Source organism: Schistocerca gregaria, chromosome X (genome assembly GCF_023897955.1).
Source record: "Schistocerca gregaria isolate iqSchGreg1 chromosome X, iqSchGreg1.2, whole genome shotgun sequence".
Lineage (NCBI taxonomy): Eukaryota > Metazoa > Arthropoda > Insecta > Orthoptera > Acrididae > Schistocerca > Schistocerca gregaria.
Window position 1 is genome coordinate 652,120,232 of NC_064931.1, and position 18,780 is coordinate 652,139,011.

Sequence of the window (18,780 nt, forward strand, 5' to 3'; positions counted from 1 at the left end):
TCTCAATCACCTGAGCTTAATCCATGTGACTTCTGGCTGTGGGGCTATCTGAAAGATGTTGTGTTCAGTGTTCCGAATACAAGCTTATCTGCATTGAAGGCATGCATTGCCAACACATTCTGAATATGACCCCGGAAAGTTGTGGAACATGCTGTTTCTCAATTTCAGCCTGTTGCACAACATGGTGGACAGCATATTGAACATGTTTGGTGTCAGTAACGCAGAAATTAATAATCCGATTTGATTTTCATTTATGCTTTTTATATGGTTTTTGGCATCAGGACAGTTAAAAACAGATTTTTCCCATCCAATGTGATATGACCTTACCATAATGGATGGGCTTACGTAATTAACAGTATCACACCCGTACACCTATGCGCACTGAGTGGTACAGTTTGTTTAACATCAGATGTACACCTTAGGCATTCTTGAGTGATTCATTTGTCATCTGTTGTCAACCACTATTAAATTATGATGTTTACAGTGGACTCTATTGCTACATTTTGTAACTATTTATTTTTCTTCTGCCACACCTTTTTCCCCCTCTGATAATATTATGTTGCAATTTGATATCATTCTGAACAGTTATGTTATTTCTACAGTAGTTTGAAAGTTTAAGTTTAATTATAATCACCCTGTATATTTATTATTAATATTACAACAGTGACAAAATTCATATTAATCACATATTGACGCAAATTATTGATCGTGCTATTGAAATAATCTCTATTACTAAATCTATCTTTATTAATAGTAGAAAGGAAATAGTAAGTTATAAAGACAATAATATAGCATATTCCTTGAGATCAAGGCTTCCTCTTATCTTCATTTGTATATAACAGAGAAGTTGTTGTGACATGGTGGATCTGTTTTGTAATTTTTTTGTTTTCCTTAAATTATTTTCTCTTTGTTATTTGAAATTTTTGTGTGTTTGTAAACTATTTGACTAAATTTGTTGAAAGTTTTATTCTTACTTATTTCTTTACCTTTTCCTTGAATTAAATGCAAGTTTCGTTAAAATAAATGATCGATTTGCAGTAATTCGATTTAATTATTAAAGATGTTAAAGTTAACAATTGATGTTACATCGTTATAATACATGCAGGTGCCAAGGTTATATGATCGATGCAAATTAATATTATTGGTTAAAGCTGTTATTTATAATCTGAGGGTTAAATTATGATTTTTAAGGTTAAATGGCTGACTTTGTGAATCTGTGGAATCTAAGCAATAGATTATTATTGGATACCCTGTTACTTTAATTATTAATTACTCGTATTGATATACTGTTATTTAAGTTCTGTAAAATCCGAAGATTTGGTGGTATCCAATTTCATACAGAGGATCCTACCCCATGATGGATAATACATAATGGACTTTACTTAATTTATGTGTTTGTGTATCATTGTTATCAGAGAATCTTTTTATAATTGTAATTCTTGTGACTTATAAAATATTTGAATTTGTGCCACTTATAATTAAGAAGAGGTGGGTTACGATATATTTCTGTTAGTAATGGAGATGATGGTGAAACATTGTTAATGAACGTGCACCATGTAGTAATTTAATTTAGTTAATTTAACTGATATTATTTCTGAGGTTTTTTACACATCATCCATCATTATCGTTATTGAATATTCTATCGAAAATACTAATTAAGGTAACTTCCATTTCGATAAGTCAAAACATTGTAGATGTATGGGAAAATGTAAGCAGGGAGGTATTCAAAATATCACTTGTTAGTGATGTGTTTCATTTATGATGATAATGTCTCTGTGTATATCAGGACATCTTGATTACTAATTCTATTATATTAGTTTTTATTTACTTATTTAACAAAAATAATACTTTCTTAGAACATGTTGTAGAACTGATTTTTTACATTATAGTTTACTGGTAATGAAGAGACTTATGAAATACCAATTTAAATTTGTTAAAGTAAATGTAATGTGTCGACCCTTTTGTATCAGATGGTTCAAAATTTTCTTATTTATTGACTTCTCTCGGTTTTATTGTTAATGTATCATACTTATTGTTTCCTAACTTATCTAGTTTCTTAAGGAATGATACAATTTTTTAAAGTTAATACATCTTCACTTAATTTTTGAGATATAAATATTAACTTGTTTATTCTTTAAGGGCTATGTTGTAATGCTATTAATGTACACTTTGTTTGAAGTATCTATAAGATCACATGTCATTCATAATTTTAAAATTTCATTTTATAATTAGTGCAGGGTATTTATTGACATATTCGATTTAATTTATTAATCTTGCAGCAATGGCGAAATTAGTATATTTATTTTGTTTTCTATACTTGTTGTTCTTAATTTATTATAAGCATCAAGGTAAACTTAATTTCTAATTGTTTATGAAAAACATTTACTTCTGATAAAATTTTGAGATTTGACTGGTTCATTAAGGAAAACTGTCTAGATCCATTGTATTTTGACTTTGCAGAAATAGCATAATCATTAGGCTTTTAATTAGTGGCTGGAATAAATGGCTTGGCGAGAAATCAACTGTCTCTTAATAAATAACAGCATAATTGTTTTCAAGAGCTAATGTCAATAAAGCCGATTGTGACCTTGATGCTGGATTAAGAAAAATTTTGTGCATAGGAGCTCAGTAATTAGGTGTCTGCAATAATTACATTTTTATATGTTTTGACATCAGACTGGCGTGAGCCAGGTTGGTGTCTATCCTATGTTTATTTCTCCACATTAGTATGAAATGACTATGTGGATAATTTTCTGTGTTATAGATTGATGTTAATTGGTTATACTGTTTTGATCGATTATTGTGTTGAATTTAGGAATCATTTAATTAGTAAAGATTTTTTCTACATATAGTAGTGATCAGGAGGAAGAAAACTGGCATTCTACGGATCGGAGCGTGGAATGTCAGATCCCTTAATCGGGCAGGTAGGTTAGAACATTTAAAAAGGGAAATGGATAGGTTAAAATTAGATATAGTGGGAATTAGTGAAGTTCGGTGGCAGGAGGAACAAGACTTCTGGTCAGGTGACTACAGGGCTATAAACATAAAATCAAATAGGGGTAAAGCAGGAGTAGGTTTAATAATGAATAGGAAAATAGGAATGGAGGTAAGCTACTACAAACAGCATAGAGAACGCATTATTGTGGCCAAGATAGATACGAAGCCCACACCTACTACAGTAGTACAAGTTTATATGCCAACTAGCTCTGCAGATGATGAAGAAATTGAAGAAATGTACGATGAAATAAAAGAAATTGTTCAGATAGTGAAGGGATACGAAAATTTAATAGTAATGGGTGACTGGAATTCGAGTGTAGGAAAAGGGAGAGAAGGAAACATAGTAGGTGAATATGGATTGGGGCTAAGAAATGAAAGAGGAAGCCGCCTAGTAGAATTTTGCACAGAGCACAACTTAATCATAGCTAACACTTGGTTCAAGAATCATGAAAGAAGGTTGTATACGTGGAAGAACCCTGGAGATACTAAAAGGTATCAAATAGATTATATAATGGTAAGACAGAGATTTAGGAACCAGGTTTTAAGTTGTAAGACATTTCCAGGGGCAGATGTGGACTCTGACCACAATCTATTGGTTATGACCTGTAGATTAAAACTGAAGAAGCTGCAAAAATGTGGGAAATTAAGGAGATGGGACCTGGATAAACTGAAAGAACCAGAGGTTGTACAGAGTTTCAGGGAGAGCATAAGGGGACAATTGACAGGAATAGGGGAAAGAAATACAGTAGAAGAAGAATGGGTAGCTCTGAGGGATGAAGTAGTGAAGGCAGCAGAGGATAAAGTAGGTAAAAAGACAAGGGCTGCTAGAAATCCTGGGGTTACAGAAGAAATATTGAATTTAATTGATGAAAGGAGAAAATATAAAAATGCAGTAAATGAAGCAGGCAAAAAGGAATACAGACGTCTCAAAAATGAGATCGACAGGAAGTGCAAAATGGCTAAGCAGGGATGGCTAGAGGACAAATGTAAGGATGTAGCAGCTTATCTCACTAGGGGGAAGATAGATACTGCCTATAGGAAAATTAAAGAGACCTTTGGAGAGAAGAGAACCACGTGTATGAATATCAAAAGCTCAGATGGCAACCCAGTTCTAAGCAAAGAAGGGAAGGCAGAAAGGTGGAAGGAGTATATAGAAGGCTTATACAAGGGTGATGTACTTGAGGACAATATTATGGAAATGGAAGAGGATGTAGATGAAGACGAAATGGGAGATACGATACTGCGTGAAGAGTTTGACAAGGCACTGAAAGACCTGAGTCGAAACAAGGCCCCCGGAGTAGACAACATTCCATCAGAACTACTGACAGCCTTGGGAGAGCCAGTTATGACAAAACTCTACCAGCTGGTGAGCAAGATGTATGAGACAGGCGAAATACCCTCAGACTTCAAGAAGAATATAATAATTCCAATCCCAAAGAAAGCAGGTGCTGACAGATGTGAAAATTACTGAACTATCAGTTTAATGTCACAGCTGCAAAATACTAACGCGAATTCTTTACAGACGAATGGAAAAACTGGTAGATGCGGACCTCGGGGAGGATCAGTTTGGATTCCGTCGAAATGTTGGAACACGTGAGGCAATACTGACCTTACGACTTATCTTAGAAGAAAGATTAAGAAAAGGCAAACCTACGTTTCTAGCATTTGTAGACTTAGAGAAAGCTTTTGACAATGTTGACTGGAATACTCTCTTTCAAATTCTGAAGGTGGCAGGGGTAAAATACAGGGAGCGAAAAGGCTATTTACAATTTGTACAGAAACCAGATGGCAGTCATAAAAGTCGAGGGGCATGAAAGGGAAGCAGTGGTTGGGAAAGGAGTGAGACAGGGTTGTAGCCTCTCCCCGATGTTATTCAATGTGTATATTGAGCAAGCAGTAAAGGAAACAAAAGAAAAATTTGGAGTAGGTATTAAAATTCATGGAGACGAAGTAAAAACTTTGAGGTTCGCCGATGACATTGTAATTCTGTCAGAGACGGCAAAGGACTTGGAAGAGCAGTTGAACGGAATGGACAGTGTCTTGAAAGGAGGATATAAGATGAACATCAACAAAAGCAAAACGAGGATAATGGAATGTAGTCAAATTAAATCGGGTGATGCTGAGGGAATTAGATTAGGAAATGAGACACTTCAAGTAGTAAAGGAGTTTTGCTATTTAGGAAGTAAAATAACTGATGATGGTCGAAGTAGAGAGGATATAAAATGTAGACTGGCAATGGCAAGGAAAGCGTTTCTGAAGAAGAGAAATTTGTTAACATCGAATATAGATTTATGTATCAGGAAGTCGTTTCTGAAAGTATTTGTTTGGAGTGTAGCCATGTATGGAAGTGAAACATGGACGATAACTAGTTTGGACAAGATGAGAATAGAAGCTTTCGAAATGTGGTGCTACAGAAGAATACTGAAGATAAGGTGGATAGATCACGTAACTAATGAGGAGGTATTGAATAGGATTTAGGGAGAAGAGAAGTTTGTAGCACAACTTGACTAGAAGAAGGGATCGGTTGGTAGGACATGTTTTGAGGCATCAAGGGATCACAAATTTAGCGTTGGAGGGCAGCGTGGAGGGTAAAAATCGTAGAGGGAGACCGAGAGATGAGTACACTAAGCAGATTCAGAAGGATGTAGGTTGCAGTAGGTACTGGGAGATGAAGCAGCTTGCACAGGATAGAGTAGCATGGAGAGCTGCATCAAACCAGTCTCAGGACTGAAGACAACAACAACAACAGTAGTGATACAGTATTATTTATTTACATTTATCTTAAATTGCCTTCTTTTAATTATTTGTGTTTTAATTTTGGTAACTTTTTAACTTCATTATAATGTAAAGGTCTAACTTATATTCAAATTCGAAAGTGCCCAAATAATGTAGGTTTTGCAGTTATTCCCAACCTTTTAGAGATGTATTTAAATTTATATGTGCATTAATTTGTATATTAATTATATTAATTAGAATATTAAGCAACGAATAATAGAGTGCCTGATTAAATAGATCCTTGACAGTATAAATCAAGTACATAAATATTACTTCCATTATAATTGTATAAGATGGGAATTAAACTACCCCCTTTAGTATCAAAATGTACTGTGCATCATATACCTATGTAGTATAAGACAGTAAGCTAAACATGCTAATGGGTTCATACCCTATTTTAGAGGTATTAGTCCTCCCTTTTCGTCAAATCAACATTAATTATAGGAATGAGCATCTCGATTTCATAAAACTCTTGACTTGGAGTTTGTATAATTCCATAAATCAACTTACTATCATTCAGCCCCCTATTAACAAGAAATGAAAACATAATAATAAATGAATCATCAATTAAATATTTTATTGTTCATATGATGCCATCAACAGTGTTATTATTTTAAGTTTTATTTATTCAAGCAATATATCCCATAGGATAAGAAAGAGAATTTATCCTATCAGTTATAACCAGATCTAGATTGCTGTTAAAAGAGTGTGGATGCTCCATTGCACTTTTGATTTCCACAAATCATAGTTATATCAAATTGAAAAGGTTGTTAACATTAACAACATGACTAAAAATTGCCCCGATAATAGCCCTTTTATATTGTATCCAATTAAGAACTTTTATTTGCATAACTTTATTATAAGAATTATTATTGAAGCAGTAGTAGATTTAAATCAAACATCATTATGACAACTTCTGGCGTATTGTCTGTTAGAACCTAGGAAGTATGATTAGATCATTAACCATTTGAGAAAGTATGTGAGAACTTTATTTTATTGTCTATTCATTACTAAGATTAATTATAATGCTATTGCTTATTCTTCATAAAACAAATCTTATGTCTGTAATGTTCTTATCGCTGTTATCCTGTGGTGGATTATTATCTTTTCTTTGATTTTTACCAAAATGAATTGTTAAACAATCACTTCTGGAATCAACATAGCAATCCCAATAACAGTTATAGTAGTATTAACTACTGTCATATTTTATCATTACTTGTGAATCAGATTTTAGCAGTAATTATATGTTATACTGGAAATTCACTATCAATAAGAATTAAGTCTCAAAAATCAGAATTTATTCTTCCTATAACTGTCATGATTCTCACAGTAGGATTAGTTTCAGAAACCATCTTTAATTTCATTATACCAAGAACTTCAGTGAAACAAACTAAACTTCGAAGTTATTAATAAAATAATAATCTTTTAGCCCTTAATAAACTTTTACATCTCTAGAATCGTAACTGAATGTAACACAGAATTATGGTAAGAGAGAAAATTCTCAGAAGTAAATTTACAGTCTACTATCTATAACTTCAGTTATCTTACGACAAAAATGATTATTTCCGGCAAAACCATGACGCCATTATTGCTTCATACTTTCTATTTGGTGCATAAGCAGTAATTGGATGAACATCAATAGCAATACTTATTCATGTCAAATTAGGGCAACCGGGATCCTTAATTGGAAATAACCAAATCTGTGATGTTGTTATTGGAGGTCATGCATTCATTGTAATTTTTTTCATAGTAATACATATTATAATTGGTGAATTTGCTAACTGACTTGTAATATTAATAGTTGGAGCACCAGATATAGCATCCTCTTGAGTAAGTAACATAAGTTTTTTGTTATTGCTCCAGTCATTAAACTTTCTTCTTCCACTGACACATAGTGTGAATCGGTCTTGAGGGACATAGGACCAACCTGGAGGGACCAAAATGTGGACAAATCTACGCCACTACCTAGTACTGTACCCAGGCTTCCAGCACTAGAGTCCAGTGCTCTACTCAGTAGAGAACAACAGTCACTGTAGAATAGATTTCCCTCAGCGAACTAATACTTTTACTAGTCTTTGATAAGCCAGGAGACTGCCGATTCGACTACTTACATAACAGCAAACAAACAGTTCCCAAACTGGTGCAGGTGAAACAATAAAATCGTACTGGGAAACTATTAAGTATGGTGAACCCCAAGGCCCAGTCCTTGGACCTCTGACCTTCATGAGGCCATTTCACACTTGCTGTCACTTCACATCATGTCATGCCCTGTCAAGATATTCTGCAGTACATTTCAAATGCCAGCATCCACACTGGGCATCATATCACATCACAGCGCCATCAAGGTTTCTCAGGAAGAAAGTTGTGATGGGTGATGTCATGATCTGTTGTTGATCACGTGACCCCCAAGTTTATTTCCATCTGATACATAGCCATATTTTGTTCTGTTGTATGTTGATATCGGTTGTTAGTCTAAGTCTTTGTTATTCATTGTTTTTTTTAATTGTTATAAACTGTTTCGTTTCATTATTCTATTGTTAAAAGTTATAATTTTATGATGAATGAAAAAATGAGTAATTGAAGCTGTGAGATAACAATCTGTATTTTACAACATTAGCATACCAAATTACTTGCGCTTTGCTACAGTTATGAAGTGGATTTTTATGCATACCGCCTTAGTATTCTGTTTAATATTTTGCAATGTGATGTGCTAGATTTGCGGCGATTTCCTGTCCACGCCCTACAGCTAATCTGCGCAAACGCGGATTGAACCGATATATTTGAGCGATTTCATTCAAACCTTCCGCAAATCTACTGTTCACACCAAACACTCTGTCTGTGCAGACGCATGAGAGAGTGCCTAACGGCGGAGAATGAGTATGGAGACCGATGATACAGTTAATTTGTCCAATTCAGAAGTGCAAAGGCTGGTGCTATTATACCAGTTAGACATACTGAAAAGAAAGCAGCAGAAATTGATGCGTGAAAATAAACAATGATCCTGAATCCATATTACACTTTTCTACGTACATATAACAGTATAGATAAGCCACCTTGAAGGTCAGAGGAAAGCTTGAGCATGCTGTCTCCTACAGGGATATTCCGAGGAAAAGTACTGTGGAGCTCTACTAAATCTTCACGATGTGGGGGAGTTACAAACCATTCTCGGCTTACTGCCTCAAGAGTAGTACATTTATGAAGTTTTTTTGGATTTTTCCTTCGAAAGAACGGACATCAACCGCGTCAGCAGCTGCGAAACACTATATGTAAATTGAAAGGGTATTATTACTGTCAGCTGCTGCGGCACATTAAACGGTACCAGTGGCAACGAGCGAAAATGTGTACCGAACCGGGATTCGAACCCGGGATCTTCTGCTTACTGGGACGGTGTAGTGGTTGCCGCAACTGTCTAGCAAACAGGAAATCCCGTGCTCGAATTCCGGTCCGGTACACATTTTCGCTCGTTGCCGCTGATTCCGTTTAATGACACGCTGCAGCTAACAGCAATATTCCCTTTTCAGTCAACGTATATTTATGAACTCGCAGGTCAAATACGACTAGCAAGCAGGAGATCCTGGGTTCGTATTCCGATGTGGTACACATTTTCGCTCGTTGCCGCTGATTCCGCTTAACGACCCGCTGCAAGATAACAGCAATATTCCTCCCTCAGCTAGAGTATGTTTATGAATTTGCAGGTCAGATTCGATCGCCTGTAACTGTTCTTGACATGTAGAATAAGGGCTCGGTCAAATACGACTAGCAAGCAGGAGATCCTGGGTTCGTATTCCGATGTGGTACACATTTTCACCCGTTGCCGCTGATTCCGCTTAACGACCCGCTGCAGATAACAGCAATATTCCTCCCTCAGCTAGAGTATGTTTATGAATTTGCAGGTCAGATTCGATCGCCTGTAACTGTCCTTGACATGTAGAATGAGGGCTCGAGTTTCCTCAAGCTCTTTCAAAAATTATGAAGAAGAAGAAGAAGAATTTATCTATCCTACCACAGCACGTATTCCGCTCGTTGTGGTTTATATCAACTTCCAACAACGCGCAGTCACCGAGTTCATACGGTATTTCATCATGTAACTGTCATTAATTAAAGGCCACATGGCATCGTTCTACAATACAAAAAATTATACACTCTTTTACTCTCGGAAATATAAATTTTCGTCAGCAGTTCCTTAAAACAATGCTTTTATCTAAAATCTGATTGCCTACTGTGTTCCAGCGCTACATAGTGTTGCAAACTGGAATTACTTGATGCGTTTCTCGTGAAGGCGGCTCTTCTGAGTGTGCGCAGTGCGCTGACATTAACTCAGCCGCAGACAGATCGTGACGTGGAAACGGGTCAAATGCAAGATTGCACAGCATCTCATATTCATGTACAAAGAAAGAAATATGGCTCAAAAATATTCCGAAATTGATTTTACGCATTCGAAAATGATTTCCAAACGAAACGTCGTCCTTGACAGATAAGATATGCGCATTTCCATACCCTCAATTTTTGTGTTCGTTTTTTCCTTGTCCATGCCTCTATAAGCGCTGCGGCTAGAAGCTCAGTTCAATATGGCGTCTGTAATACAGATGTTCCCGTTTGTCATTTAGTCAGCACAATCGCTATTTCACATTAATGTTAGAGGCAGACAGCTTCATCTTCAGTCTAATATTTCTGCTTCTCCTACACTGCATAGTGAGTCACTCTGTCCATATTAGCTGAATATCCTTTTTTATTTAAAAAAAAAAGCCCTAACTTCAAAATGGAAGCTACATTCTAAAACGTTTTTGATCTATTGTGAAGTTTTTGTGTGGAAAACCGACAGTTGGAAATGGATTTCCAGAATCCAAGAGAAAGAAAGAAAGACTAAGTAGCAGGCATAGAATTTACGCGATGCGCTAACTTCGGTTATATGTAACCGTTAAATGCGTTGAGCAGAAGCCGATTGGAAAATTATCAGTTTCGTGGAGAATTTCGTGTTTTGTTGCATTGCGTAGCTGTGGTTTTTTGTGGTACTATTTACGACGACCGAGAGGCGTGTGACAGGCAACCATAGCTAGAGAGTGGGAATGCGGTGGCATAGAAGAAAAGGACAGTGACCAGGGAGTTAACGTTATCTAGCAATAAATGGACCTTTCGTGAGAGAATGCTTCGTGAAGCGAAAGACCAATCGAAGAATAAAACATCAACATCGGTAAGATGGCCGTACATTATGAGGAAGTATGGTAGTTTGGAAATGACGTTGGATTTTTATTTTTGCTGTACAAATTATGTGAACTATGGAACATAACAGCACAAATACTCAGTCATATGATCTATAATGATTACAAGTTTCTGGATGATAAGGGAGCAACAGACACCGCGGTTGGAAGATAATCGTGAAAGTTCTCCTTTTCTTTCTTAATGTAAACAGTTTGTGTGCCTCTCTGAGCACCAAAATCCATTTTCTATTATTACAAAATCGCACGAATAGAACACAAGCCTAGCGCATTGAGGGATAAGATAAAATAGTTCTTGCTGTCGTAATGGTAAACAAGGATTGCTGAAGTAAAATAGATTTACGTCAGCAGAGCATACATCAAAATGTCTGAAAATAACGCAAAAACTTAGTAGCTGAAAAGGAGCCGTATTAATATTTTCTTGCATCCGCAAGTTACGGTTTTGTGAATAGTCATGGAAAGGAACATATCTAATGCTTACAAGTGCTGACAAAAATACGTAAGTTGTAGACAAAAACTGTATCTAGTACTGATCTGAATACTAATTGTGTTGAATATTTGCCCTACATGATCTTATTCTAGAAGCTGAACTGTATATTTTGTTGTTTTTATGTACGTCCTAGTGTGATCATTAAATTTCAAATATTTGGAAATACAGATGTCTGTTCTTTTGATATTTTATTTGATCTGCTATATCAGCCCAGTGATAGTTACCCTTTGTTTTAAATCAGACCATTTGTTGTTGTCTTTAGCTTGCTATGTCCACACTAAGTGCCGTGATGAAGTCACGATTAATGGTCCTTCATACGAACATTCCATGTGTGTTCATTGTCAGCAGGAAAAAAGATTTCTCCTAGTGAATTCATTTAATTTTTTTAACAGCTGCAAAGCAAACAGTAATGATTTTGTCAAAAAGTATGGTACTAAGCAAGCTATTGTCTTGGTTGTTATATAATTTGTACCAAAGAATTATAATTACTGTGCTTTAAAGAAAAACTAATTTTTAGCAGACGGTACAAATGTCCATCGGCTGTGTGTAGTATTTCACGTGCAGTTGATTATGATGTACAAGTGATGTGCTCTTCTGTATTGCATGGAGAGGTGAGGCTGAGAACAATACAGAAATTAAAGTCCTTACCATTTGTTTTACACTGTTATATGTAATATTACAGACTTATGATGTATTTGCTGCATACAATGTAATAACGTGTTTGGTATGCAACATGCCTTATAGACTTGTAGTGCTAGTGAACAGCACTTTAGTGTAAAACTACTATACTTAAATATTTAACATATAATAAAGCAGGATATCACTCTTGGGGTCCTGGATAAAATTATCATAGTCAAGGACCTGAAAGAGACGAAACTTACCTGCTCTCTGCAGACTTCCAGTTTTTTTTTTTTTTTACAACAAAGGTAAATTTCAGTCCACAGCCTCCAGGCTACCATGTTTGCTAGTACAAAGTTATTTGGCTGTCTCATTGCTGTCAGGAGGCAGTTTATAATACTTAATTATCAGAAATTTTTTGAGATGTAGTAGTGTTACTGAGGTGTGCCTGACAGACAGATATGTTGAATTAGTCTGAGGCAACAACCTGAGGTCACTGCTTGTTTATGGATGTAGCTAAGTAAAGATGTTGTTTTAATACTTAAGACATGTATCATAACAAAATTAAGTGTGCTTTGTGTTATAGTACAGACACACCTCTTAGACCAGTTGTAAAGCCAAATGGTTTGTGGCTGCATAGTGCTGTCTTGTTGAATTCTGAAAATTTTTTAGTTACCGTAACTATCAGACATGAGTGCAATAAAGTACCAGTAATATTAGTTGAAATCAGGAGTAGTCAAAGAATTGAGCTGTATGGTGTACACTAAGTTGTTTGCCAATTCTTATGGTCCTGTTTCAATAAGTAAATCTTCTGATGAGAAAACTGTGCTATTTGCACTGCATGAATATCTTAATGTAGTCCAAGCTTAGTATAACAGTGTTTGCAGTGACCAAAAGCAGAACCTAAAGATGTGCTTAAAAACATTGTAGGCAAGACAATTGTGAAAGATCCTTGTCAATCTGTCAGATTTTAGATTTTACATCATTTTGGTTATTGTTACTTAATTGAACAACAGCTAGTAATGTTTATTTACTTGATTCTTACCTAAAACAGTTTTCAGTCTTACTCAATATGTGTAATATAATAATGAATTTATCCAGTGATCATTTCAGTGGCATAGGATTTGTCTACTTAATATAAGGACAAACATGAGTCATATATTAACAGGGAGAGTATGTAACAAGTGGTGCACTGTAGCCATACTGCAGGAACCATTGTAGCATTTTTCTGCCATGATATAGGAAAACTTATTTATCATCAAAGCTGTTTCTGTGAAAAAAAAGGAAGCAGGTGGAGGGGAAGGTGCAGCTTGCAGCTATTCACACCTACAGGTTGTCCCAAGGGTAGTGGTCAATATTCAGGGATATGACAGGAACGATCACTTGGGGGGGGGGGGGGGGGGAGGAGGAGAATAAATGTGGGCTCTAAAGTGCATCCCTTATCCCTTTCAAACTAAGAGCACATCTTCAGTGGAAGGGCTGTTTTGCAGTAGTGAAGATGTACAAGTTCTCATATCTCATAATGTATACATTTCAGAGCACTTGTTTACTTGACCTTTTTTTTTCTTGTTTTGGTCTGTACCACCTGCTCTCAGAACATGGAAAGCAAAGAGCTTGCAGAAAAAGAGATTTGCTTCACAGTTTCAAAGGTGATTTCAAAAGCCATGGAGCTGCTCCTTTGTTAAGTGTGTGTTACTTTTCTTCACTGAAACATTAGAAATTAAAAATAGGTTAACAGTTTTTGAAAGATTAAATTTTCTTCTTGTGGCATTAGCTCTGAAAATATTCTCAAATTTTTTGAGTTCTTAAAAATTACCCCTGTTACTGATATCTAAAAACTTACGCATCAATTTCTTTCTCCTGCAATGTAACTGGGACTTTTCTTGCTTGTGGATGGGAACTACATGTGCTATTTAAATAGGTAAGATTCACCCACTTGCTGTGTTCATGTAAGCTGCTCTTAAACGTGCATTTGCCATTCTCTGAAATAATGTACTTTCTCTGAATATGCCAGTATATTTTTTGTACAAATAATGGATGATTCCATGTTCAGTAGCTCAAACTTTGGTAGTTTTGCAGGAAACCACATTACTGTTCCCCACCAAAGATAAAGTTCAGTGAATAGAGGTTGGCTTTCTAGTGATAATAGATGTGTATATAAAGGCTAAAATACCCTTATGGTCTCATCCTTCTTGCATTGTCTGCGGATGTTGGCAGTTTGTTGACATTGGTTGTAGCCAGCTGAGTGATATAGTGCACGTCAGAGGGCAGGTGGTGGGGCAATTCACAGTGTGACAGTGTGAGGAACAGTGTACCTTGTGATGGGGCAACACTTCGTGCTTCCACCTTCTTATGTGCAATGTACACCCCACTATAGCATATGGTAGCCAGTGAGATTTGCTGAAACTAATCATTTTTTACAGCAAAGAGTACAAATTGATTACATTTGTTTTTTTAAGTAGAGTGCCAGAATACTTTTGCTGATCTGGTTATCATGAGTCTTGTGGTTGCATACTGGTTTTTGTAGTTCATTGGTGATTGGTAAAACCAAGATGTCTTGATAGACTGACTTGTAGCACAGCCCAAGGCATATGTTAGGCGGGACTGTGACAATTTGGTTGAGAGTTGGTGAAGTCAATGGATGTGAAAGCAAAAAACCTGGTTGTGATGACAGACTACTCTATGGCTTAGCCCGAGGTCAAGATTAAGTTGCAGTGTGATAATTTGCTTGTGAACTGATGAAGCCAATGAGCCAACATGAAACTAAGATTGCTATGATAGATCGATGTGTAGCATAGCTACAAATATACGTATATCGTTGCAATAACCTACTTTTATTTCCAGTTTTGTTGAAAATTACTATGATTTGGTTAAATTCCAATGCTCTAAAACATAATATTAGCTAACTTTATGTACAAACCTTAGATTAATTGGGCAAACTGTTACCAACAGCAACATGCAACAGAAAATCTGCCAAACCTTTAAGTGCAATTTTACCACAAGGAAGTAAAATTGAAAGCCAAGGCTACTTTTAGTGACAGACTGTAGTCTTCTTGCAGTAAAAGACAAACACTGTACATATGCTCTAAAAAGTATATATTTTGGATTAATACCAAATTCATGGGACACATTCTGATGAAAAACAGGTCTGAAGACCAAGGGCCACAGGCAAACCTTCTTTTCCCCAAGAGTTAAAAATCAATTAATATCAAGGGAAGTGCTACCAATTCCTTGTTATTTGACAGCTTTTTCTATGAACAAGGGCATCTGTTTCTCCTGGAATTTGTTTTGAGAGGAGAATAATATCTTAATGGAGAAGAGAGATTACAAATAGAAAGCCTGTGAGATTTGTGGAGTACTTAATTTGTCAACAAAGTGTCTCATTGGTCATTGTTGCTGATAATCACGCTAACTGAATGGTTTGTTCTTGTTAAGATTACTAGTACGTCCAAGTGTTGTATGTTAGTCACAATACAACGTGATTCTTTCTTATCCAAAAAGAATTTAGCAGATTATCATAGGTCTAAGCTCGTTCACCACAAAGCCTTAACTATATTAGAAGTGATATGTGCAGTGACTTGAATCATAATCAGCTACATTTGGTTGTTTAAGAAGTATTTGTAAATCTTTGTATGCCGGATATGAGCCGTTTTGGCATGAAATGAGTCTGCTCAGTTTATAACAACACAAAGAAACTCAGATCAGCTGGTGAGGTTGACTGAACTGAAGATCAAATAATGTTGTAACCTTTTGATGAATTATGAATAGCATCCTATACCTGATAGTGAGGCCAGAACAGGCCGGAAGACCAAGTCCTGGATAGCCTTAAGAAGGAGATGATGATCTGTTAGCTTCTTAGCATGAGCTGTTTCTTATAATACATATCTTTCTCAGTTACTGGTGTTTGTTAATTGTTTCATGCTGTGTGTTACGTATTTATTAGGCAGGATCACTATTCATCAAATGGAAAAAATGCTGAGCAGTGCACAGGCATGTAGAAAAGACAGAAAATTGCTTAGTTTTTTGATAACATCATTTGTGAGTAGAAATTTATCCTTTCATGCATATTGTATTCCAGCCTGAATTTTCTGTCAGTAAAATAGTTAATTTTCCATGTGTTTACTAGAAAGTACTTGTCACATATGATATAGTGTTCATATTGTTATATCCTTTTTCATTCATCATTCATACTTAACTGGAAGAATGCAGAAAGTTGAAATAAGTGGTTCATGTAATGTTAAAACAACAGCTGATTCCTCAAACTGGGGTGCTATCAAGCACGGGGTCCCACAGGGTTCGGTCTTAGGTCCTTTACTGTTCTTGATATACATTAATGACTTACCATTCCACATTGATGAAGATGCAAAGTTAGTTCTTTTTGCTGATGATACAAGTGTAGTAATAACATCCAAAAACCAAGAACTAAGTGATATAATTGTAAATGATGTTTTTCACAAAATTATTAAGTGGTTCTCAGCAAACGGACTCTCTTTAAATTTGGATAAAAAACAGTATATACAGTTCCGTACAGTAAATGGCACAACTCCAGTAATAAATATAGACTTTGAACAGAAGTCTGTAGCTAAGGTAGAATTTTCAAAATTTTTAGGTGTGTCCATTGATGAGAGGTTAAACTGGAAGCAACACATTGATGGTCTGCTGAAACGTCTGAGTTCGGCTACGTATGCTATTAGGGTTATTGCAAATTCTGGTGATAAGAATCTCAGTAAATTAGCTTACTATGCCTACTTTCACTCACTGTTTTCGTATGGTATCATATTCTGGGGTAATTCATCGTTGAGTAGAAAACTATTCATTGCTCAAAAACGTGTAATCAGAATAATTGCTGGAGCCCACCCACAGTCATCTTGCAGACATCTATTTAAGGATCTAGGGATCCTCACAGTAACCTCACAGTATATATATTCACTTATGAAATTTGTTGTTAATAATCCAGCCCAGTTCAAAAGTAATAGCAGTGTGCATAGCTATAACACCAGGAGAAAGGATGATCTTCACTATGCAGGGTTAAATCTGACTTTGGCACAGAAGGGGGTAAATTATGCTGCCACAAAAGTCTTTAGTCACCTACCAAACAGCATCAAAAGCCTGACAGATAGTCAACCAACATTTAAAAATAAATTAAAAGAATTTCTAGATGACAACTCCTCCTACTCATTGGCTGAATTTTTAGATATAAATTAAGGGAGGGAAAAAAACTAACTTAAGCATTAGTGTCATGCAATATTTTGTGTAATGTAATATCTTGTACAGACATCTTTCATTAACCTGACCACATCATTACAAAGTGTCGTATTCATGCTCTATGGAAAAAGTATTAATCTAATCTAATCTGTACTTGCAGCCTTGCTGTATATATTTAATTTTGCACAGCAGTGGCATGACATCACAGCTGTTGCTGAAACTTCAGTTACAATTTCAGTTGTTCCAAAGGAAGTATTTTAGAGCAGTTTTAAATGAAACATATCCCAGCAGAAATTTATTGCTGACATTGCCAATTTCACAGTGTGGTATGACGGCAACAAACATAAGTTTTATTACTGTCTCACAGAGTCATGGCTGAAGGCGGAGAGGAATGTGAATTGCAACAACTTGTGCCTCCTGATGATGACAGCCGTTTACAAACTAAATCAGGAGAAGTTACTCCGCCTGTTACCCCTGGAATCAGCAAAGTCACTCAGACATCTCCCACATCGCCAGTGAGCAATAAGGTGTCTTTTGCTATCAATTAAACTACTTCTTAGTATAAGTTGTTTCATACATAAGACTGTCAGTCAGTTACTTGTTTGAGCATTGGTTAATTTATAGTTGAGTCAGAGCGTGGATGTTCTATGTGTTAGATTATCATTAATATTTAATTGGTAGTGTGACATATTGTGTATATCATGACTACTGTTACATGGGCATTGGTAAATGATTCTTACATTAGACTAATATAATTATTAATAATAATAATGATAATGATAATAATAATGATAATGATGATGATGATGTGTGTTCTTTGTGTTGTGTAGTTTAATAAATATATGGAACAGATTCAGTATTGGAACTTTTGAGTTGTGTAAGTGTTGTGAAAAGGTAGGTTAGAATAGCAAGGTGTGTTGTGCACTTCAGCAACTATTGGGATTAGTACAGGCAATCTGCATTTGTCCAGTGTATCTGATACCAGATGTGACTTGCAATGTGGGCTTTGACAGGTTAATTGGAACTTTTATCGTAGCCGATATGAAATATGTTCTAGAGGCACATATTTCTCAGTGCATGTTGTTCAGTTTATGCACAGGATGGTTAGATCAGATACGATAATGTGTTGACCTATTAATCCTTGTATCTTTTACGAGTCCAATAAATATGGAAGTTGTGGCGCTGAGCATAGTGGCCCAGTAGTCAAGACCCCAAACTAGTATTCAGTAGCAAGACTGATATACCTGTCCGGTAATATTGATTTAGTTTATATATAGTTTCCCTAAATCACTTCAGGCTATTCCAATGGACAAGTTAATCAAAAAATATTACACAAATTTCCTGGTTTATCTTCATACAATTTGAGATTGTGCTTCATTTAGAATGAACAGTGATGTGAAATCACTCTTTCTTCCTATATTGAAGTGTGGTTTCATGTGTGAAGTATTATTTACATTGACTGGCAGTTGTCTAATATGT

At 35.8% G+C, this 18,780-nt stretch overlaps 1 protein-coding gene across 6 annotated transcripts in view; it reads left to right on the forward strand.

Moving 5' to 3' along the window:
* The first annotated feature begins 10,096 nt into the window (after positions 1 to 10,096).
* Positions 10,097 to 18,780, forward strand: part of LOC126298518 (coiled-coil domain-containing protein 28B) — a 47,603-nt gene continuing 38,919 nt past the window's right edge. Inside the window, exons 1-2 of one of the 6 annotated variants that reach the window (XM_049989874.1) lie at positions 10,097 to 11,487; positions 17,669 to 17,828. In XM_049989874.1, the coding sequence (XP_049845831.1) occupies positions 11,462 to 11,487; positions 17,669 to 17,828 (186 nt within the window). In that variant the 5' untranslated portion in view covers positions 10,097 to 11,461. The remainder of the gene's footprint in view (positions 11,488 to 17,668; positions 17,829 to 18,780) is intronic. The other 5 variants (XM_049989871.1, XM_049989872.1, XM_049989873.1 and 2 more) reach the window with 5 other exon arrangements.